Here is a 23,752-nt window from a genome sequence, read left to right as displayed (position 1 = left end):
GAGCTGTCGTCAACAAACAGCATAGTGTAGGGGCTTCTGTGGCCCAGATAATATAATGAGGAGTGGAGTGCCAGCAAGATGGCGACTATCATTGACCTGTAGTGACAATAGGGGAATTGAAGTGGGTTCATGTCCTTCCTGAGAAGGAGTTATTTTGCTCGATAACCAATTTTTCACTTCACCACAAGAGCTGATATTCGTCGAGGCAGGTCACCTTCTTGGGCACCAGGATGATGGATGACCTTTTGAAGCAGGCTGGGAAAAATGCAAGGTTGTAAATGCCTGGAAAAACTCTAGCTGATTAGTGCAGGATTAGAGGGCGCAACCACCTGAGCTGGATGCTTTGAGGTTTCACCCTCTTGAAGATTCTTTTCACGTCAGCCTCAGACACTGAGAGCAGAGTTGCCAGGATCTAGGGGTGCATCATTATTTTTCCTTTTGAAGAAGTACAGAAGGACTTGAGCTCATCTGGAAGAGATGCATCACTCTTGGTTGAATATTAACTACTGCAGAACTCTCAGTTATGGTAGACTGCTGCCAATCTTTGTTAAATGCCTAAACCTCAAAAGTTACCTTGGAAGCATTATCTTGTACTCAGGGGCCAGATCAGAACGAATGTTGATGAGCAAGTATACCATATAATAGGTATGGATTATTTAACACCCAGTTTTGTAGTTTTGGAATAAAAATACTAAATTTAAGATATGGATACACTCCACGACAAACTGGGCTCAAAGTCGTAGAACAAGCAGCTCATTAATTCATGCTCATTAATCACTGTTAAACTGCTCAAAATCCTGAACAGTGCAAAACAGTTAACTTTTAAAATGGTGTAAAAAAACAAGCCACAAAATTGTCCCCCAATGCAACAATAGTTTAAATTGTGCACAGCGCACAAGTTCATGTTCTCCTGATATGTCAGGCTGATATGTCAGCCTATTAAAGAACTGGAAACAAAAAGAACAGAAGCACATCCAAAGTTCAGAAGGCATATGCTGACAAAGTAGATATTTTTGACGAAGAATAAATGAATGTGTATTTCCATTGCAGGATATTGTTATCTAATAAACACATTTAAAAAAATGATTTTTATTTAAAATTTAAAGCACCCTGCATGTCATTTAAACGCAATCAAATTATAATAATTCAGAATGGACTAGTTTTACAAATCACATTATCCTCTGCAGTTTTCAGCAATGTTTTTACTTGCCAAAGGGAGGGGAAGGAGTGATTGGTCAGTGTGGGGGGGGGGGGGGGGGGGTGGGGGGGTGGCAATATCTCGAGAGGAAACAAAATAATCATAAACAATCAATCTTGAAATATAATTTAAAAGCTTTGTTCATTCTAGAATGCTATTCTGAAAATTAAATTCAGTATTTCAGAATTTTTGGACGAAAATGTGTGACTATTATTGAGCTTTTTTTAAACCTACCTTTTCCAATTTTCCATCTTTATAGGCTACAATGTGATATTGTAATCTCATGTAGATATCCATGAGTGATTTGACATTTAAGTTGTGTGAAATAAGTGGTGGAGGTGCTGCAATATCAAAAGTAAGAGAAAGAACTCCAAGTGGAAACTCCACGAGCTGAACTTTAATTGGTCGTATGCGTGCTGCAAGAGAAAAATAAAACAAGAAAAATACTTTGAACTTTCAAACATTTTGATTCAGCAGGCTTAAACAGAAATAATAGCTTTTCTATCACCAACTTGGATAGTTTCAAAAATTCAGATACATCAGATTACAAAAACAGAGCAAGTTTTTGTGACTGAATTTCTATTTAAACGTTTCTTACATATCGAATGAACTTGCTATCAAATCAACTGAAATATAGTTAATTTTTTTTTAAAAAGGGTACAAAACTCAGTCAATACCATCCAATTGAAAAATGATCTCAAGTCTGGGAAGAACCAATCCAAACAGACAAAAATCAGTTTTATATTCTTTTTCAGATGTTCTTAAAGCAGTAGTTCTCAACATTTTTTTCCATCCACTGATCACCTCAAGTTCAAATTTATTGTCAAGAGTATGTACATGATGTCACATGCAATCCTGAGATTCTTTCTTCTGTGGGCCAGGCATAGAAATTTCTATACCGTAACTATAAACTGTTCAATTGCAGATGTAAATATAAATATACAGTAATAAATAATGAGCATGAGTCCTTAAATATGTCTGTAAATGAGATTAGTTATTCCCTATTGTTCAACGTCTGATAGGTGAGGGGTAGTAACTATTCCTGAACCTGGTAGTACGAGTCCAGTGGTGCCAGCATCTCTTTCCTGATTGCTGCAGCGAGAACAGAGCATGTCCTCGGTGGTGTGCAAACTTGCTAATTGATGCTGCTCTCCGACATTCTGTGTAGATATGCTCAATGGTGGGGAGAGTTTTGTCTGTGATGTACTGAGCTGGGCTCACTACCTTTTGGAGTATTTTTTTAGCTCAGAGGTATTGGTGCTCCCAATCCAAGCATTGATGGAGCCAATAAGCACACTTTCCACCACACATCTGTAAACGTTTGCCAAGGTTTCCGATGATATACAGAGTATCTGAAGACTGCGGAGGAAGTAGAGGTGCTGTCGTATTTTCTTCATAATAACATTTATATGGTAGGTTCAGAACTGGTCCTCCAAGATAGTGACACCCAGGAATTTGAAGTGGCTGACCCACTCCACCACTGATCCCCCAACAATTACTGGGTCATATACCATTGGTTTTCCTTTCCTCAAGTCTGTAATCAGTTCCTTTGTCTTGTTGACATTGAGTCACCATTCATTTTAGTACACCATTCAGCCAGGTTTTCAATCTCACTCCTGTGTGCTGACTCATTGACCACAGTCCACTACTGCGATACTTATTGTACCTAGCCACACAAAGGTATAGAGTGAGTAAAGCAAGGAGCTAAGTATGCAATCCTGTGGTATTCTGGTGTTGATGGAGATTGTGGAGGAGCCAATGCTTTTGCCAATCTGCACTGACTGGGGTCTAGAGGTGAGGAAATCCAGGAATCAATTGCACAATGTTGTATTGAGGCCCGGGTGTTGGGAGTTAACTGATTAGCTTTGAGGGGATGATGATATTGAATACTGAGCTGTAATCAATAAAGGGCATGCTGATGTAAGCATCTTTGCTGTCCAGATGTCCCAGGGTTTTGTGATGAGTCAATAATATGGCATCTTCCATAGACCTGTTGCTACCATAGGCAAATTGAGAACGGATCCAAGTGACTGTTCCGACAGGAACGGATATACTTCAATATCAGCCTCTCAAAACACTTCATCACTGTGGATACAAGTGCCACTGCTTGATAATTGTTTAGGCAGGTTACCACACACCTCTTGGGCATAGGTACAATTAAAGCCTGTTTGAAACACGTGGGGTACCATGCACTGTTGGAGTGAGAGGATGAAGATATTTACGAATACAATATCTAGTTGGTCAGCACAGGTTTTCAGTACACAGCTGGGTACCCTGGTCCGGACCAGATGTTTTCCTTGAATTCACTCTTCTGAAAGCAGCCCGCACGCCATCTACAGATACTGACGGTAAAGGATAATCAGGAGACATGAAGTGCACAATAGTCCCTCCTTGTTCTGGTGGTGAAAGTGGGCATAGAATCCAATGACTCATCTGGAAGTGAAGCTTTGCTGCCTTCTATGTCACAGGTGTCATTAAAACCCTGTTTCAGATTTGACATTCCTCATTGATTGGATTCTATTCCGTAATCTCCACTTCATCCAGAAGATTACTTTTTATAGATCGTAAAGTATATCTTTACTAACTGCAGACCACCTATAATAAATCCTCAGTGGGGGTTGGGGTGGGGGAGTTGTTGGCAAGCTCAAGCCCCTTTCAGGTCCATTGAGGGATTTTTGTTGTTTCGTGGGAATTTTAGATTGAGGCATACAGCAGGGTAACAGGCTGTCCCACCCAATTGACCTATAACCCCTGTAGATTTTGAAGGGTGGAAGGAAAGCGGAGCAACCGTGGAAAGTCCATGTAGACACAAGGAGAACTTACAAACTCTTTATACACAGCATTGGATTCGAACCCAAGTTGCTGGGGCTGTAACAGTGTTGCATTAGCTACTACGCTAACCATGCGGCCCTTGGTTTTGTTTTGAGATTTCAATAACATTAGTCACTGCTGTGGACCACCCAGTTGAGAACTGCTGCTCTTGAGGAACAGAGTTAGATCGTGTAATAATTTACACTATTTACATAATTTAAATTATTTTTAATCCATTTCCACAAAATAATTAAAATTACAAGCAGTACATGACAGGCCAAGAAAAACTGTATGCAAGAGCTAGGAAAGTTAACTTACTATGGTCATATGGTTGAAAGGGAATGTCCATGGTAGTCCAATTAGATTCATCCATTTCTAGAACCACTTTGACTCTTGGCCAGTAATTCCCATGGATGTCACTAAAGTCGTCTGTTAGATCACATGTTCTGTTCCTGATCAGTAAACAGTTTTCAGCAGGAAACGACCGATCTGGTGTACTATTTGGAATTTATGAACAAATAATTTGAATATATTAGATGCATCACTGTCAAAGAAACTTCCACAGATTGTACTGCAAATGTCTGTCTGCCAAAAGTCCTTTGAAGGTATACAGCAAAGTATACGAAAGGTTACAAGTAAAATTAAGTTTATTATTTTAAAATTGATGCGGATTAAAAAAAACAAAATGAAAAATGAAAAAAAAAGGAAATTACAAAACAACGACAAAAAAATAGTTCATTTTAGGTCAGTTAGTTTCCAGCTGGTGAGCATTACTTCTAGTTTTGCATTCCATACATTTCATGTAACCAAGTAAACATTTTCAGGACACTAGTTGCTAAGTAACTAGGAATAACATTTTAGCTATTTCCTACCAATTATGAAGAAGAAATGCAAACACATTGTCTATTCTTCTTTTCTTTGGCTTGGCTTCGCGGATGAAGATTTATGGAGGGGTAAATGCCCACGTCAGCTGCAGGCTCGTTTGTGGCTGATGCGGGACAGGCAGACACGGTTGCAGGGGAAAATTTGTTGGTTGGAGTTGGGTGTTTCCTCCTTTGTCTTTTGTCAGTGAGGTGGGCTCTGCGGTCTTCTTCAAAGGAGGTTGCTGCCCGCCGAACTGTGAGGCGCCAAGATGCATGGTTGGAGGCGAGATCAGCCCACTGGCGCTGGTCAATGGGGCAGGCACCAAGAGATTTCTTTAGGCAGTCCTTGTACCTCTTCTTTGGTGCACCTCTGACACGATGGCCAGTGGAGAGCTCACCATGTAACACGATCTTGGGAAGGCGATGGTCCTCCATTCTGGAGACGTGACCTACCCAGCGCAGTTGGATCTTCAACAGCGTGGATTCGATGCTGTCGGCCTCTGCCATCTCGAGTACTTCGATGTTAGGGATGAAGTCGCTCCAATGAATGTTGAGGATGGAGCAGAGACAACGCTGGTGGAAGCGTTCTAGGAGCCGTAGGTGATGCCGGTAGAGGACCCATGATTCGGAGCCGAACAGGAGTGTGGGTATAACAACGGCTCTGTATACGCTTATCTTTGTGAGGTTTTTCAGTTGGTTGTTTTTCCAGACTCTTTTGTGTAGTCTTCCAAACGGGCTATTTGCCTTGGCGAGTCTGTTGTCTATCTCGTTGTCGATCCTTGCATCTGATGAAATGGTGCAGCCGAGATAGGTAAACTGGTTGACCGTTTTGAGTTTTGTGTGCCCGATGGAGATGTGGGGGGGCTGGTAGTCATGGTGGGGAGCTGGCTGATGGAGGACCTCAGTCTTCTTCAGGCTAACTTCCAGGCCAAACATTTTGGCAGTTTCCGCAAAACAGGACGTCAAGCGCTGAAGAGCTGGCTCTGAATGGGCAGCTAAAGCGGCATCGTCTGCAAAGAGTAGTTCACCGACAAGTTTCTCTTGTGTCTTGGTGTGAGCTTTCAGGCGCCTCAGATTGAAGAGACTGCCATCCGTGCGGTACCGGATGTAAACAGCGTCTTCATTGTTGAGGTCTTTCATGGCTTGGTTCAGCATCATGCTGAAGAAGATTGAAAAGAGGGTTGGTGCGAGAACGTAGCCTTGCTTCACGCCATTGTTAATGGAGAAGGGTTCAGAGTGCTCATTGTTATATCTGACCCGACCTTTTTGGTTTTCGTGCAGTTGGATAACCATGTTGAGGAACTTTGGGGCATATCCGAGGTGCTCTAGTATTTGCCAAAGCCCTTTCCTGCTCACGGTGTCGAAGGCTTTGGTGAGGTCAACAAAGGTGATGTAGAGTCCTTTGTTTTGTTCTCTGCACTTTTCTTGGAGCTGTCTGAGGGCAGAGACCATGTAAGTAGTTGCTCTGTTTGCGCGAAAGCCGCACTGTGATTCTGGGAGAACATTCTCGGCGACACTAGGTATTATTCTATTTAGGAGAATCCTAGCGATGATTTTGCCTGCAATGGAGAGCAGCGTGATTCCCCTGTAGTTTGAGGAGTCTGATTTCTCGCCTTTGTTTTTGTGCAGGGTGATGATGATGGCATCACGAAGGTCTATGGAGACTTGCTAAATCACTGACAAGGTTCTGCATCAACTGCTATCGCAAGATATTGCCATTTAATACGAGTAGTTTAGTTTCACTCCAATAAAATCTGTGTTTCTATTTCAATACATTCTTGTGACAGATTGGAGAAATATTATGGCATATCATAATTATGAAGTTTTTTAATTGGATGTATTAGAAATTTGTTATAAGTGAATATTTTACGCATGTACAAACCAAATTTACTCTAAATTCCAGTACAGGTACAAGTAGAATTCTTGAAACTGCTTCTACACAGGGCAATCAAATTATGCAAACAAATATATCAAAGCCCACAAGAAATAAAAGCATAGATGCTGAATCAAATAATAATCAAAGCGTTAGGTTTCATGCAGACTTCAAAAAAAAATTGGAGCAGGGTTCAGATATGAACAAAAGATCTGGCTGCCTTTAGGTACAGCTTCAAATAGGTGTGAAAATGGAAGCAAATACAGAACAGAGAAAGAACGAGAGGGCTTTTTTTTGACTAGGTCAAGGGGAAGGGGTATAATTTAGAAACAGGAAAATACAAGCAATTTTAAAGTCGGTAAAAATGCAAATTCCACAAATGGCAAAAAAGACTAAATGTAAAAGTAAAAGCAAAAGCCCAAAGCTGGAGTAACTCAGCAGGTCAAACAGTGAACTTTTTAAAGCAAAGAACCAACATTTCGGGCTTGAGCCCTTCATTTAGGTATGAGATATATAAAGTACACAATTGAATGCAGTTTTCATAGCACTATCAATTAATGAATTGCACAAAGAATAGGATATGACCACAAAACTGTTGGAACCGTAGCAGTCATTTCATTGTGACCAGGATAGGAACTCGATATTCTGGAGCACTTGATGTGTCAAATGGACATACAGAAAAGGAAATGAGGCAAGGGTGGACTGTTAATAAATGAGTTTCTGTACAATTGTGAGATAATCTTCATTCATACTTTGGTATAGATAAGTGAGAACACGGAGTTGGGGTGGGGAGGCGGTGTTGGGGGGAGAGTGGGGTGGTGGAATTCATTGGTAGTTGACCAAAGATTTCCTACCAGCAGCTACACTGTTGTAGGTAGTACAAATTGAGAAAGGTTCATCAATAATTATGGGTGCTTGTTTTTTTTTTTAATACCAATGTCATGATGCAAATTGGCAAGAGTCACTTCAGGAAGACTTCATTGTTTAGTTCAATCATTGCCAATTCACTTAATAGAGAAATTCTTTAATGAATGAAAGAGAATAATAAGGAAATTTTTGTGGAAAGGGGGGAAACCGAGGATAGCGTTATATAAATTAACAGAGAGGTACAACCAAGGTGGTTTGTAGTTATCAAACTTTAGAAATTATTATAGAGCCGCACAATTAAGGTATTTATCAGATTTTTATCAGACAAGGGAAAAACCAGATTGGACTAAGCTAGAGCTAGATAAAATAGGGGAGAAGGGACCGGAACATATACTTTATAAGTGGGATGAAAAGCTGGTGCAATATAAAAGCTCACCAGTACTGCATCATTTACTCAATATATGGAAGAAGATTCACTTAGAAAGGAAAGAAAAACAAATGACCAACTACCAAAATTAATATTGACACAAAATCAGCTAATCCCTTTTACAATAGATAACCTCTCCTTTAGAGAATGGGAGAGAAAAGGAATTAAAAGAATAGAAAATTGTTTTTTGGTAAATAATTTATTAACATTTGAACAAATGAAGTACAAATATGGAATAACTCATGGTACAATGTTTGCATACCATCAACTGAAAGCCTACTTAAAGGATAAGGAAACAGACTGAGATTACCAAAAGAAAGCAGCTTTGAATATCTGATTACAGAAACAATGATAATAAAAAGATTTATAACGAACATGTACATCAAGCTGCAAGATAAGGAAAATTATGAAATAAGCTATAAACCCAAACAAAAGTGGGAAAAAGATTTAAACATAAAGATAAAAAATGAAATATGGGAAAAGTTATGTTCTGGAACTATGAAGAATATAATAAACACAAGGTTACACATGATACAGTATAATTAGTTACACAGGTTATATATCACGCCCCAAAAGTTAAATAAATGGGATCCAACATTATCAGATAGATGTTTTCGCTGTAAGAAGGAAATGGGAGCAACAGTGCATGCAATTTGGGCAAGTGAGAAAGTGGAAAAGTTTTGGGAAGATCTAAATCAGGTATTAAATAAAATCACAAAAAGCAACATACCAAAAAATCCAGAGTTCTTTCTTCTAAGTAATATAAGAAGTAAAGAATTAGCCCTCAAACTGGATGAAGTGCAAAAAAGATTTATTATGATAGCCTTAGCTGTGTATAATGTCAACTTAGAAATCAGAAGAGAGCCTGAGAGTACAGCAATTGTACAAAGAAATGAATAAATGTATTCCATTGGAAAAAATAACATATAATTTAAAAAATAAAGTCACATTATTTGATCAAGTTTGGGAACCATACATGGAACATAACAGAGAGGGCTTGCCTCGGACCTCCACCCCTTAAAATGATAAAAAGACAAAATGACTTGATCGAATGTGTAAAAGTAGATGAAACAATTTTCTTGTTTATTTTCATTGTGTGATGAAATTGTTTAATGGTTTCATTGTATTGTGTATGTTGAACATTTAATGGGTTTGGAGAGGGGTGGGTGGGAAGGTAGGGGGAAAAAAGGGGAGAAAATGCCACTGTGTATATTTAAGAGGAAAATGTATGTATTTTGATTGATATGGTTCACAGTGTGAAAAATTACAAAAATTTAAAAAAGAAAGACTTCTTTGTTTATTCAGTAAAATCTCTCAGAGAAATATACAAGAAAACCAAGTGGGGGTATTTCACATCTCATGACGTGTGACAGGATTAAGCAACAATCTTATTGTAAAGGACCTCCTGAAGAAAAATGATTTATTGCACGATGAAGTTTGCATCCAGCAGGCAATTTTATTTTAAACATTAATAGTAATCATAAAAGTTTGAAGGAAGAGTTGTCCAAAATGTATGGGAAGTAAATCAAAATGCATGATAGATAAGCTGTAGTTAACATAAGATATTTAATAATTCTCAAAGATAAATTCCACTGAGAAATAAAGATTACAGAAGGATGACTAAGTTTCAGCTAATTAAAAAAATCTGAGAATGGCATCAAGTTGAAAGAAGTTACAAATGTTTTTGCAAAGATTAGAATAGGTTCAATGATTAAGAGATAACAACTTAAAAAAAAGAAAGCAAATCATGCGAGGAAACAAAAAAAAATCCAACGAATTGCCATAAGTATAGAACAAAGAGTACCAAGTTTGTCCCTTAGATGAAGCAAGGGACTTGGTCCAACTAGTTCATATCTGCCATCATGGTAGAAAATGATAAAGATATGCATTCCTGCTACAAATCTAGGGATGAAAATGGAAGAACGTTTCAGTGACTTAACTTATCAAACCAATGAGATTAATGAATGACAGGTTCCTTGACCTAATGCCCTGCACGATTGATACGTCAAAGTGACTAGATCAAATATGGATGCAATTTGGTGAAATTAAGTTTCCTAGATGGTGGAATGGTCTCTGCAGATTGGAAAAATGAGATACAGTGCTTCTATTCCAAAAGAATGAGGGAGCCAAAATGAGACAATATTTATTATTAAAACAGGACTTTCAGAAAGTCATATTATACAAAATTACATTGACTGCTTGATTACAAGAGAGAAAAAAAAAAACACATAACAAATATTGGACTTCTTTGAGGATGAAACAAGCCTTGTAGATAAAGGATAAACACTAGATTTGATTATGCAGTTTCCTAAGTGGCATTTGATGAGGTGCCATGCAAAAGGTTAGTGTACAATGTCAGAGGGGGACAAAGGTTGGCAGTGGCTAATAGAGCAATTTGGAAAACAAATAGAGGAGATTAATTATTTTCTACTTCATAAATTGCAACTGGTGGAGTGCTGAACATTCATTGCTGAGGCAATTATTTACAATCTACATTATGATTGAGAAATAAAGAGCAGAAAATTTGCTGCAGCAGGAGGAGCGTAAGTTGTAAAGCTATAAAAAAAATAGGTTAAGCAACAAACAAAAACTTGGGATATATACACAATAATTTGGCAAATTAGGTTATCTACACAGGTAGGAAAACAGAAAATTTATGCATTCAAACAGAGATCAATTAGAGAGCACTGTTGTAGAGATGTGGATATGTTACTATATTAAACAAATTAGCATATAGGTGAAGCAAGTCATTTATAAGGGAAGCGGGAAGCCGTCCTTTTGTTTTGGCAAAGGGGGAAGAATACAAAACTGAGGATGTCCTGCTCCATCAAATGTAGTTCACGAAAAGTCTGCAAGATTAATTAAACCCTGGAATAAACAGCTCATTTTATGATGTTCAGTAGACTGGAATCTCCACTCATTGGAAGATTAGAAGAATGCACAGTGATCTTATTGAAACACAACATTCTGAGGGAGAATGATAAGGCAGGTGCTGAGAGAACATTTTCCCTGTGAGGAAATCTTGAACTTGGGCCTATTCTTTCAGAATAACAATGTTGTATTTAAGAATGATATTGCGGAGGAGTCACGTGATGGAGTAGTGGCCGGACGGTGAACTCCAGCCCTCGCCAGAAAAGTCGGGAAAAACAAGAGAAAATACAAAGGCACAGAAATACAAGTTAAAGAAAAGTGAGTATAAAGGTGGAAAGAAGATGGAGACAAAAGGAGAAAAATCAAAATCAACGGAAAGAAGAGAGGAAGAGAAGACAACGGAGGAAAAAGGTGAAGGCCTTACCTGTCTGAAGAGGCCCGCTGAGGAGAGAAGACCCCACTACCTCAGGTCGGTAGAAAAAGAACTACAACAATGGCTCACAGAGCAGAGTAAAAGTGCGCAACCGCGCATGCGCGACTCCTCGCGCATGCGCGATGCGCATGAAAAAAAACACACCGACGGGAGGGGGGACCAGCTGGGGAGTCGATCTCCACAGCCGGCAACGACAGCTGCAGAACACCTGCAGCAAGAAGAGACCACAGAAGACAATAGAAACAAGAAAGAAGAGGAGGAAAGGGCACCAAAGAAACAACAGATGGTCAACCCAGAGGAAGAAGAAGAGGAAGAGGAAGAGTACAGTGAAATAGAAGAAGAAAAGAAAGGCAAGGTAAAGGATATACTTGCTCTTATTAAAGGATACATGGAGTCATTTAAAGAATGGCAAACACAGGAATTCAATGATTTAAGAAGAAGAATAAACAACACAGAAAAGAAAATAAATAAAATGGATATGACCTTAACAGAAATGGGGAAAAAAATGGACAAGATGGAAGAACGGGCAATAGCAGCAGAAATGGAGGTAGAAGACTTAAAAAAGAAATTGGAGGAATCTAATAAAAAAACTAAAGAGACACAAGAATTACTAGCCCAAAAAATAGATATAATGGAAAATTATAACAGAAGAATTAACATAAAGATAGTGGGCCTTAAGGAAGATGAAGAAGGCAAGAATATGAGGGAGTTTATAAAAGAATGGATCCCTAAGGCCCTAGGATGTCCAGAACTACAGCAAGAAATGGAAATAGAAAGGGCACATAGAGCATTGGCCCCTAAACCACAACCACAACAAAAACCAAGATCTATTGTAGTAAAATTCCTAAGATAGACTACAAGAGAAAAGGTACTGGAGAAGACAATGGAAAAAGTAAGAGAGGGCAACAAACCACTAGAGTATAAAGGGCAAAAAATCTTCATTTATCCAGATATAAGCTTTGAACTCCTAAAGAAGAGAAAAGAGTTCAATACAGCAAAAGCGATTTTATGGAAGAAAGGATATAAATTTACGCTGAAGCATCCTGCGGTATTGAAAATATTTATTCCAGGACAACAAAACAGACTATTCTCGGATCCAGAAGAAGCACGAAAATTTGCAGAACAATTACAAAAATAGACTGAGGGATGAAGACGGGTAATGAGAGCAAAAATGATCACGATTGATATGTATGTGGGTAAAGACAAAAATAGACTGAGGGATGAAGACGGGTAAGGAGGGTAAAAATGACCACGATTGATATGTATGCGGGTAAAGAGGTATAAGAGTGAATAGAGACAATGGGCATATGTGAAAGTATCTGTAATTAGAGGAAAACATAGAGAGTATAGACAAGAATTAATAAGGGAAGGTAATGGAATAGAGAGAATAAGGAGGGAATTAAAAGAGTGACCTTTGTGACATATAAAAAGCGAAATCTTTTCTGGGGGGGCTGGGTGGGGGAAAAGAGCGGTCACTGCAAAATCAGTTGACGCTTGCGAGTGGATTCGCAAATCCAAATGGAGAGGGGAGATGTGGTTGTCCGACAAGGGATAAAGGGCAACTCAGGAGGGGAAGGGGAGATTGGGGATAAAGAAGATAGAAATAGGAGAATAAGGAAAAGGTTGGATGTTGTAGGAATGTTGTCTGGTAAAGAGTTGAAAATAAGAAAACAGAAATGGAAAAGGAGGAAAGGTAATGATGGAAAAACAGAAAGAGAAGATAAACAAAATATAAAATGGCTACGCTGAACTATATGACTCTAAATATTAATGGAATACATAACCAAATTAAAAGGAAGAAACTACTAAATTTACTGAAAAAGGAAAAAATAGATATAGCATTTGTCCAAGAAACACACTTAACTGAATTGGAGCACAAGAAATTAAAGAGAGATTGGGTAGGACATGTAACAGCAGCATCGTATAATTCAAAAGCAAGAGGAGTGGCTATATTAATTAGCAAAAATGTGCCATTTAAAATAGAAGAGGAAATAATAGATCCAGCAGGGAGATATGTTATGATAAAATGCCAGATATATTCAGAGCTTTGGAATCTACTTAATATATATTCACCTAACGAAGAAGATCAAAAGTTTATGCAAGATATCTTTTTGAAGGTAGCTAATACGCAAGGGAACATACTAATAGGAGGGGATTTCAATCTGAATTTGGATCCAAATATGGATAAAACGGGGAAAAAAATTAACAGGAAGAACAAAGTAACCAAATTTATAATTAAATCAATGCAAGAAATGAAACTTGTGGACATATGGAGGAAACAAAACCCAAAAGAAAAGGAATACTCATACTACTCGACTAGACATAAAACATACTCAAGGATAGACCTATTCCTGTTATCAGCCCACATTCAAGGGAGAGTTAGGAAAACGGAATATAAAGCTAGACTATTATCGGACCACTCACCCCTGTTATTGGCAATAGAGCTAGAGGACATCCCTCCAAGAATGTATAGATGGAGATTAAACCCCATGCTACTTAAAAGACAGGATTTTAGAGAATTTATTGAAAAACAATTAAAAATGTACTTTGAAGTAAATACGGAATCAGTGGAAGATAAGTTTATACTATGGGACGCAATGAAAGCATTCATTAGAGGGCAAATAATAAGTTATGCAACCAAGATGAAGAAGGACTATAACCAGGAAACAGAGCAGTTGGAAAGGGAAATAATAAACATAGAAAAAAAATTAGCAATAAAGGAAGATACAACCAAAAGAAGAGAATTGGCGGATAAAAAAATAAAATATGAAACATTACAAACATATAAGGTGGAGAAGAATATAATGAAGACAAAACAGAAATATTATGAACTAGGTGAAAAAACACACAAAATCTTAGCATGGCAGCTTAAGACAGAGCAAACTAAGAAAATGGTATTGGCAACAAGGAAAAAAGACAAACAAATTACATATAATCCAAAGGAGATCAAGGAAAACTTCAGAGAATTCTATGAACAATTATACCGAACCGAAAACGAAGGGAAAGAAGGGAAAATAGATGAATTTTTGACTAAAATTGAACTACCAAAACTACAAATAGAGGAACAAAATAAATTAACAGAACCATTTGGAACAGTAGAAATACAAGAGATAATAAAAAATTTACCAAATAATAAGACACCAGGAGAGGATGGACTCCCAATAGAATTCTACAAAACATTTAAAGACCTAATAATACCGCCCCTCCTGGATGTAATCAACCAGATTGATGAGACACAAAACTTACCAGATTCATGTAAAACAGCAATAATTACAGTGATACTAAAACAAGGGAAAGATCCACTCTCACCAGCGTCATATAGACCAATATCTCTGCTAAACACAGATTATAAGATAATAGCTAAACTATTAGCGAACAGATTAGCAGAACAGGTACCGAAAATGGTAAATTTAGACCAAACTGGATTTATCAAAAAAAGACGCACAACAGACAATATTTGTAAATTTATTAACTTAATTCATGCAGTAGAAGGAAATAAAGCACCGGCAGTAGCAGTTGCTTTAGACGCAGAGAAGGCCTTCGACAGAGTAGAATGGAATTACTTGTTCAAAGTATTGCAAAAATTCAGTTTACCGGAGAAGTTTATTAATTGGATTAAAGCATTATATGAGGGACCGTTAGCGAAAGTGACAGTAAATGGACATGTATCAAAGCAATTTAACTTAAGCAGGTCAACGCGGCAGGGATGCCCACTATCACCATTATTGTTTGCGCTAGCTATAGAACCACTAGCAGAATTGATAAGAAGAGATAATAATATAAAAAGAATAAAAATAAAAGACAGGGAATATAAAATCAGTCTGTTTGCGGATGATGTGATAGTGTACTTAACAGAACCAGAACTATCAATAAAAGAACTATATAAGAAATTGAAGGAATATGGAGAAGTGTCGGGATACAAGATAAACGTAAATAAAAGTGAAGCAATGCCTATGAATAACGCGGATTTCTCAAAATTTAAGGAGGAATCCCCATTCAGATGGCAAACGCAGGCAATAAGATACCTAGGTGTGCAAATAAACAAAAATCTAGGCCAATTATATAAACTCAATTACAATCCACTAATGAAAAAATTACAGGACGATTTAGAGCATTGGAAAGAGCTACCACTAACTCTGATAGGAAGGATAAACTGTATTAAAATGAACATTTTTCCAAGGATACTATACTTATTTCAGGCATTGCCAATACAACTGACAGAAAAATTCTTCAAAGAGTTAAAGAAAATAATAAGGAGATTTTTATGGAGAGGGGGGAAACCGAGGATAGCACTAGATAAATTAACGGAATGGTATAAACAAGGAGGCTTACAATTGCCAAACTTCAAAAATTATTATAGAGCCGCACAATTAAGGTACCTATCAGATTTTTATCAAACAAGGGAAAAACCAGACTGGACGAGACTAGAATTAGATAAAATAGGGGAAAAGATACCTGAACACATATTATATAAATGGGACGAAAAATTGGTACAACATAGAACTTCTCCAGTATTACACCATCTCCTCAATATATGGAAGAAGATTCATGTAGAAAGAAATAAAATAAATTACCAAATACCAAAACTAATATTGACGCAAAATAAGCTACTCCCTTTTACAATAGACAACCTTGCCTTTAGAAAATGGGAAAAAAAAGGGATTAAAAGAATAGAAAATTGTTTTTCAGGAAGTAGATTCTTATCCTTTGAACAAATGAGAGATAAGTACAATATAACGGGAGATACAGCGCTGGCATATTACCAACTGAGATCCTACTTGAAAGATAAATTAGGAAGCAACTTGAGTTTACCAGAGGGAAGTAACCTTGAATATGTGATTACAGATACAATGTTAATCAAAAGATTTATAAAAAATATGTATATTAAACTGCAAGAAAAGGAGAATGAGGAAACAAATGGTAAAACTAAACAAAAATGGGAACAAGATTTAAATATAAAGATAAAAAAGGAAACATGGGAGAAGTTATGCTCTGGAACGATGAGAAATACAATAAATACGAGGCTGCGTATGATACAATATAATTGGTTACACAGACTATACATTACACCGCAAAAGTTAAATAAATGGGACCCAACAGTATCTGATAGATGTTTTCGATGTAAAAAAGAAAGGGGAGCAACAATTCATGCAATCTGGACATGTGAGAGAGTAGAAAAATTTTGGGATGATCTCAATCAGATATTAAATAAAATAACAGAAAACAATATACCAAAGAATCCAGAGATCTTTCTCCTAAGTAACATAAAAAATAAAGAATTTGGAATTGACTTGGAAGATGCACAAAAAAGATTTGTCAAGATAGCCCTAGCCGTAGCAAAAAAATGTATTATGTCAACCTGGAAATTGGAAGATAATTTGAAAATACAACAATGGTATATAGAAATGAATAAATGTATTCCATTAGAAAAAATAACATATAGTTTAAGAAATAATATTGAAATATTCGAACAAGTATGGGAGCCTTACATTAAATACAATAGCGAAAACCTACCGGGAACAAACATTACCTAAGTTGATGGAAGGAGAAGAAAAGAAAAGAATGGACTCAGTAGAATTTCTGGTGTATTTTTGTTGAATGACAACATTGTCTAACTGAATTAATGCAACCTAGATTGTATACCTAAAATGGATGAGAGGGGGGGGGGGGTGGGGGGGTGGCTTGGGAGGAGGGAGGGGGGAGGGAGAAAAAGTCACTGTAAATGTGTGGAAAAGAAAAAGTGTATATCATGGCTATTGTGATTTATGGTGTGAAAAATAAAAAATTTTAAAAAAAAATGATATTGCAAGGTTTGTAAATGCTTTGAATTTTCTAATAGTGTGCAGAGCTTCAATCACCAAATATATTCGAGGCCAAGACACATTTTGACCTACTGAAGAATCAATAGTTATGGCACAGGCAAGATATTAGAGCAGAGACCAAGAGCAGGGCAGTCAAAGCCACGTAGGTTCAACAGGCTCCTGTTACTATTTGAGATGCTGGGAAATGGGGGTGGGATAAAGAGATCCAGGATGTGGCAACCGATGAAGGCTAATGTGGAAAAAAATGAGGATTGTTTCAGAGTTAGTCTGAATGTTTCACAGCAGGTGTGGAGATGGAGACAAGTGAGATGGTAATGTGTGGTTAGATTAAAGTAAGTAGATTCCAGAGGTGGTACACTTTCTGCTTCAACTTCAAAGGCTAACCAAGGAGAAAAATTAAATCAAGGTAATGATTGGAACATTTACCAGATGATGTCTATGTTGTCCTTAAATTTGAACTAGATTTAAAAAAAAACTTAATCAGAGCAAGTTAAGGAGTGGGTTTGGGTATCTTGTGCATATTTAGAAAAAAAGCTCATGTCTGTGATTATTTTGTTTTTAACAGCCCAAACAATGGGAAAAGAATGGGATTAAGTTTTTCCTTGGAGGACACAAAATAACTGGCAATGCCTACAAATAGAAACCATCAATAATGATGTTCTAGCTAACATTAAATAAGCATAAATGGGAACAAGTAACTGGGTCAAACAACAAAAGGCAACAGGATAAGATAATGCACCATTAATATTTTAAAAACATTAAATTTAGAGGCACAGCATGGTAACAAGACCTACTGCCCACAAGTCTGTGCTCGTTGGACACAAACTGATTCCTTCCAATCAGCCACTTCAAGTGTCTTGCCGAAGAAACTTGCCCCATCAGGGGTTTTTCAGATGATAACCTCCTTCTTTCAGGTCACCAAAGTTCCTTTTCTGTTTCCCTTTTTTCAAGTGAAACATTATATAGCCAGCCATCTCCTCTTGTATGGACCACAAAGGCTTTGATCAGACTGAACTAAAAATTCACAACCCGTCTTCAAAATGGGGTTTTTCCACAAGCTTGCTAGCTTGTCATTTCCAGTCCCAGCTTCTGGTGCTGAACTGTAGAACTGAATTCTCTCTCTCTCTCTCTCACACACACACACAACACAGAGAAAAACCTGTTTGACTCTCTCTGCTTGCAAAACCACATGACCTTCCTGGAACAGCAAACTGCATTCAGACAGACTGTGGCACCAGACCTAAGCTTTCGAGTTTGTTCATCTGTTGCTTTCCAAAACATTTAACAAATTACTCCACAGCATGTCCAATTAATATCTACTTGTGAAGTCCTTATAGGCATTCTTCAAAATTTTTGCAAAGTCACTAGGAGCCTGGGCTGTCTGGCTTAAGCAGAGCTCTGGGATTTTAAATGAGATCTGTGTTGAAGTGTTCATGTGTGTTTGTGACCTACACTAAAAAAAACCCCACAATTTATCTCCTTTAAAACATATCTATTTACAATATAAAATAACATAATCTGTCACAATGGAGAGAACAAACTCTTTACATAACAACATCAGATTTGAACCCAGGTTACTGGAATACCATTAAAAACATCTTCAAAATGATATTATTACTTTGGTTTCAGAAATTTTAATCCAATGGCAGGAACTGCAGTTTGAATGGAGATATTCAAATATGGAATTGGAGGAATGATAAAGATAGATTTAGTTAGCAACTTAGTTAGCAATATGGGTGGATTGGTGAACTAATGGCGAGGCATGCCACTTTTAAATGTATGTATTTTTTACCCATTTATTTTCCTCGATTTTTTTTGCCAATTGCTTGAATTCCAGATACCAGAGGCTTTACTGTAGTTTGCAAGATCAGGGATATCTGAGGAAGAGCCAGGCCTGAAATGTTAGTTACCCGTTACTTCCTATGGATACTGCATGACCTGCTGAGTTTCTCCAGCACATTTGTGTATTGCAGCTAATAATGTAAAAATTGAAGAGATCTGGGAAGAAACCTTAGTGTTCTTTTTTTTTCTAATTGACTCGAGGAAAATTTAGAATTAATACACAGCAAAAATAACTGCTTCACAGGGAAGTGGGGCATAAACTTTGAGCAGAGTCCGAAGGGGGCCAGAGCCAAAAAAAAAGTCTGGTTTGAGCAACTTTGTTGCCCTGCCTTGAACTCATGGTTTACCATCTTGCTAGCTTGGTTTACCACCTTAGTTTCCAGCCAAAAACAAAATTTGGCTTCAAAATTTACATATTTAAGCAAGGATTGTAACAGATTAAAAAATGCAAACCTCAAAGTGAAGTATTCCACGCTATAGCTTGTGTTGAATGGTGCATCTTCACCTGCTTCCCACATCAAGATATGATGGAGATTCTCAGACACAATTGATAAATTACGAGGTGGATGTAGGACACTAGTAACTAAAACAGTTAAAAAAAATTTCAGTACAAGCATTAACTGAGCAAAAGAAGCTTACATTTGAAAATATTTTCAAACTTGACCATTTTTTACTGTTCAGGTAGACCGCTACTTACAGTAGGGTTCCATTCCGGGACTTGCATCACAAGTTGAAACAATAGAGCCAATACTGTTTTTTTTTCCAATTTAAATTTAATTTAAATGCTAAAACCTTTTATACAACACAATTTAAATTGGGAAAAAAAACATTACTGCAATGCACACAACCATTTTTTTTTCCCAATTTAAATGCTGAAAACCTTCATTATAATGCAAATGAAAAAGAAAATAACAAAGCTGTGCTGCACATTGCAAGTGCCGGGAAACATCGTCACTTGAAACTGAAGACACCTGATTCTGACCATCATATCTCTGAAATATTGGAAGTCTGGATGTTGTAAGTCGGGGTTTACTTGTAGCCAGTACAACAATGATTGGAAGATGCAGGCGTTCTAAATCATAACATCTTAAATGTGATGAATGAATCCAGTCCTCGTTGATTCCAACACTAGCAAGCCCAATCCCAGTCGAGTAAGAAGACTCCTTAGCGTTGCCCATTTGGAATAGGGATGAAGTGAAGGGGTCATGGCAAGGAAGGGAAAATTAAAGGGGTCAGATGGCTCTGTCCTCCATATTTGACTCAGGTGCTTGATTAAAGGCAGCAGACTGAACCCAGGTCTATTCAACCCAGCAGTGTGCACATGCTTGGAAGAACCGATTTTTAAAATATTGCATAACAGTTTAAAATGTAAATTTAATCACACTTCATTACATACAATTTACACAAAAATCCCAATAAGTGCTCCAAAACAAAAAAACAGGAATCCTCTTACCAGTCTTATCCAACACTAATGTAACCCATTAGCTTCTCCTCAACTGGAACTGTATCATTTGCCTTCCTGTATTTGCTATGTTATCAGTCATTCTTATTGTTGTCATCTTTTGCTTTGCCCACAAGGGAACTGTTTTTTTTTGACACTGACATATTATAAATCCTTTGTTAAAGAAAAGAGCCCAAATTTGGTCAATCCTTCCAGATAGGAATATAAAATCTTCCAATTTGTGATGCCATTCCCCCTCATTGACCCATTAATTAAACCATTATAATTAGTTAACTTTAGATCCTCCACAAGATGGATCACTATTTCCTAAAAGATATCAACTTTACCACTTTCAAAAATTTTTATGAAACAATAATAAACTTTATTTTTCTAATCTAAACAGAAGCCTGACTACCTTAGATTTGTTGTTATTTATAATAAGCAATATTGGTAACCACAAGACAAATGCAGAAGGATTTGTTTCCTTTCAGGTCATGTTTCATTGAAATATTTTCAGAAACATAGGGGCCAAGGAGAAATAACCAGATCAGACTGCTTCTTATTTGTTAATGCTCTACACTATTCTGACATATATAAGGTTGTGAACAATATCAGCAAAAAAACAACCAGCTTTATTATCACACATCTTCCCTCTGTCCACCAGTTTCCACAGGAACCAGAATTGGTTTCCTACTTCACTTAAGAACGTGCAGACGTTAATTGGTCACTGGACAATTCCTTTCCTCTGTTTACACCATTTACTGGGAGTGTCGTTAAATATGGCTCAAAGAAAAATAAAAGACCCTTTCCAATCAACACACAATATCTTTGACTCATTGCCATCAAAAAGGAGGTACAGAAACATCGAAGTCAGGACTGCCAGGCTGGGAAATAGCTTCTTCTGTTAGGATATGTGATTATTATATACTGTGTATGTACCGTGGTCTAATGTTTCATCAGGTTGTATATACACAGTCTGTTGATAATAATTAAATGTACCTTCTCATGAATTTTAGCATTCATTGACCCTGGCCTGGCTGAATACTAACACCTTTCACACTTCTAACTATTTAAAAATCTTTGTTTTTCTTACTTATTATGCAGCAGGAGGTTAATCAACCCATTAGATCCATTCTAGCCAGCAGGAAAGCATTCCTGCAATTAATTTCCATTACAATAAAAACAATGCTGGAGAAACTTTGTACAGTATAACTCCGATTATCAGAAACCGGATTTTCCGAAATTCTCATTTATCCAAATATTTTTCCAAAGCTGAATTGACCTCACAGGTTGAAAAAAAATTCACTCAATATGAAATTAGAATGACAATTGTCATTGTTTCAGGTAATTCCCTCCCTGCTCTCTTTCCATTTCTTCTTTATCTTCCCTTATTGACTTTTAACTCCATCTCTCCCTCTCAAACTGCGTGCCACTGTCTCTCAGCCGCAAGAATCCCTTGACCCGGCATCATCAAGGAGAACGGCCTCCCAGGCAGGAGTGGGATCTTGCGCTCAGTGGCTTTCCCTCCCTCCCTCCTCTCCCCTTCCCTCCTCAGCATAAAGGACTCCCCAGTGTGCATGTGCAGTAGGCTAGGGGAATATTCTGAGTCAGGACTTGGGAGTCAGGAGCTCTGGCAATTGGGGATACAGGAGCCCGCTGATTCACCATTGAGCGTTCCACTGGCCTGGGAAGCCTCCCTGGGGATCAGTGGCAACGGTTGTTCTGTCTCAGTGATCGGTGGCAGTGGCCAGCATTTTTTTTTGGTGAGAATTAACATTATTATAATAATACCTAGTGTCGCCGAGAATGTTCTCCCAGAATCACAGTGCGGCTTTCGCGCAAACAGAGGAACCACTGACATGGTCTTTGCCCTCAGACAGCTCCAAGAAAAGTGCAGAGAACAAAACAAAGGACTCTACATCACCTTTGTTGACCTCACCAAAGCCTTCGACACCGTGAGCAGGAAAGGGCTTTGGCAAATACTAGAGCGCATCGGATGTCCCGCAAAGTTCCTCAACATGATTATCCAACTGCACGAAAACCAAAAAGGTCGGGTCAGATACAACAATGAGCTCTCTGAACCCTTCTCCATTAACAATGGCGTGAAGCAAGGCTGTGTTCTCGCACCAACCCTCTTTTCAATCTTCTTCAGCATGATGCTGAACCAAGCCATGAAAGACCCCAACAATGAAGACGCTGTTTACATCCGGTACCGCACGGATGGCAGTCTCTTCAATCTGAGGCGCCTGCAAGCTCACACCAAGACACAAGAGAAACTTGTCCGTGAACTACTCTTTGCAGATGATGCCGCTTTAGTTGCCCATTCAGAGCCAGCTCTTCAGCGCTTGACGTCCTGCTTTGCGGAAACTGCCAAAATGTTTGGCCTGGAAGTCAGCCTGAAGAAAACTGAGGTCCTCCATCAGCCAGCTCCCCACCATGACTACCAGCCCCCCCACATCTCCATCGGGCACACAAAACTCAAAACGGTCAACCAGTTTACCTATCTCGGCTGCACCATTTCATCAGATGCAAGGATCGACAATGAGATAGACAACAGACTCGCCAAGGCAAATAGCGCCTTTGGAAGACTACACAAAAGAGTCTGGAAAAACAACCAACTGAAAAACCTCACAAAGATAAGCGTATACAGAGCCGTTGTCATACCCACACTCCTGTTCGGCTCCGAATCATGGGTCCTCTACCGGCACCACCTACGGCTCCTAGAACGCTTCCACCAGCGTTGTCTCCACTCCATCCTCAACATCCATTGGAGCGCTTACACCCCTAACGTTGAAGTACTCGAGATGGCAGAGGTCGACAGCATCGAGTCCACGCTGCTGAAGATCCAGCTGCGCTGGATGGGTCACGTCTCCAGAATGGAGGACCATCGCCTTCCCAAGATCGTATTATATGGCGAGCTCTCCACTGGCCACCGTGACAGAGGTGCACCAAAGAAAAGGTACAAGGACTGCCTAAAGAAATCTCTTGGTGCCTGCCACATTGACCACCGCCGGTGGGCTGATAACGCCTCAAACCGTGCATCTTGGCGCCTCACAGTTTGGCGGGCAGCAACCTCCTTTGAAGAAGACCGCAGAGCCCACCTCACTGACAAAAGGCAAAGGAGGAAAAACCCAACACCCAACCCCAACCAACCAACTTTCCCTTGCAACCACTGCAATTGTGTCTGCCTGTCCCGCATCGGACTTGTCAGCCACAAACGAGCCTGCAGCTGACGTGGACTTTTTACCCCCTCCATAAATCTTCGTCCGTGAAGCCAAGCCAAAGAAAGATAATGTTTAAAAAG

At 38.4% G+C, this 23,752-nt stretch overlaps 1 protein-coding gene across 1 annotated transcript in view; it reads right to left on the bottom strand.

The window, feature by feature from the left end:
* The window catches only part of LOC138738496 (interferon alpha/beta receptor 2-like), a 44,527-nt gene that overhangs the window by 11,564 nt on the left and 9,211 nt on the right, over window positions 1–23,752 (bottom strand). The window contains exons 3-5 of the mRNA XM_069888791.1: window positions 19,461–19,590; window positions 4,328–4,506; window positions 1,433–1,614 (exon numbers count right to left, since the gene is read on the bottom strand). Coding sequence (XP_069744892.1) covers window positions 1,433–1,614; window positions 4,328–4,506; window positions 19,461–19,590 — 491 coding nt within the window. The remainder of the gene's footprint in view (window positions 1–1,432; window positions 1,615–4,327; window positions 4,507–19,460; window positions 19,591–23,752) is intronic.

Source organism: Narcine bancroftii, chromosome 7 (genome assembly GCF_036971445.1).
Source record: "Narcine bancroftii isolate sNarBan1 chromosome 7, sNarBan1.hap1, whole genome shotgun sequence".
NCBI lineage: Eukaryota > Metazoa > Chordata > Chondrichthyes > Torpediniformes > Narcinidae > Narcine > Narcine bancroftii.
The sequence above is the reverse complement of the archived record's forward strand: the minus strand, read 5'-3'. Positions and strand labels throughout refer to the sequence as shown.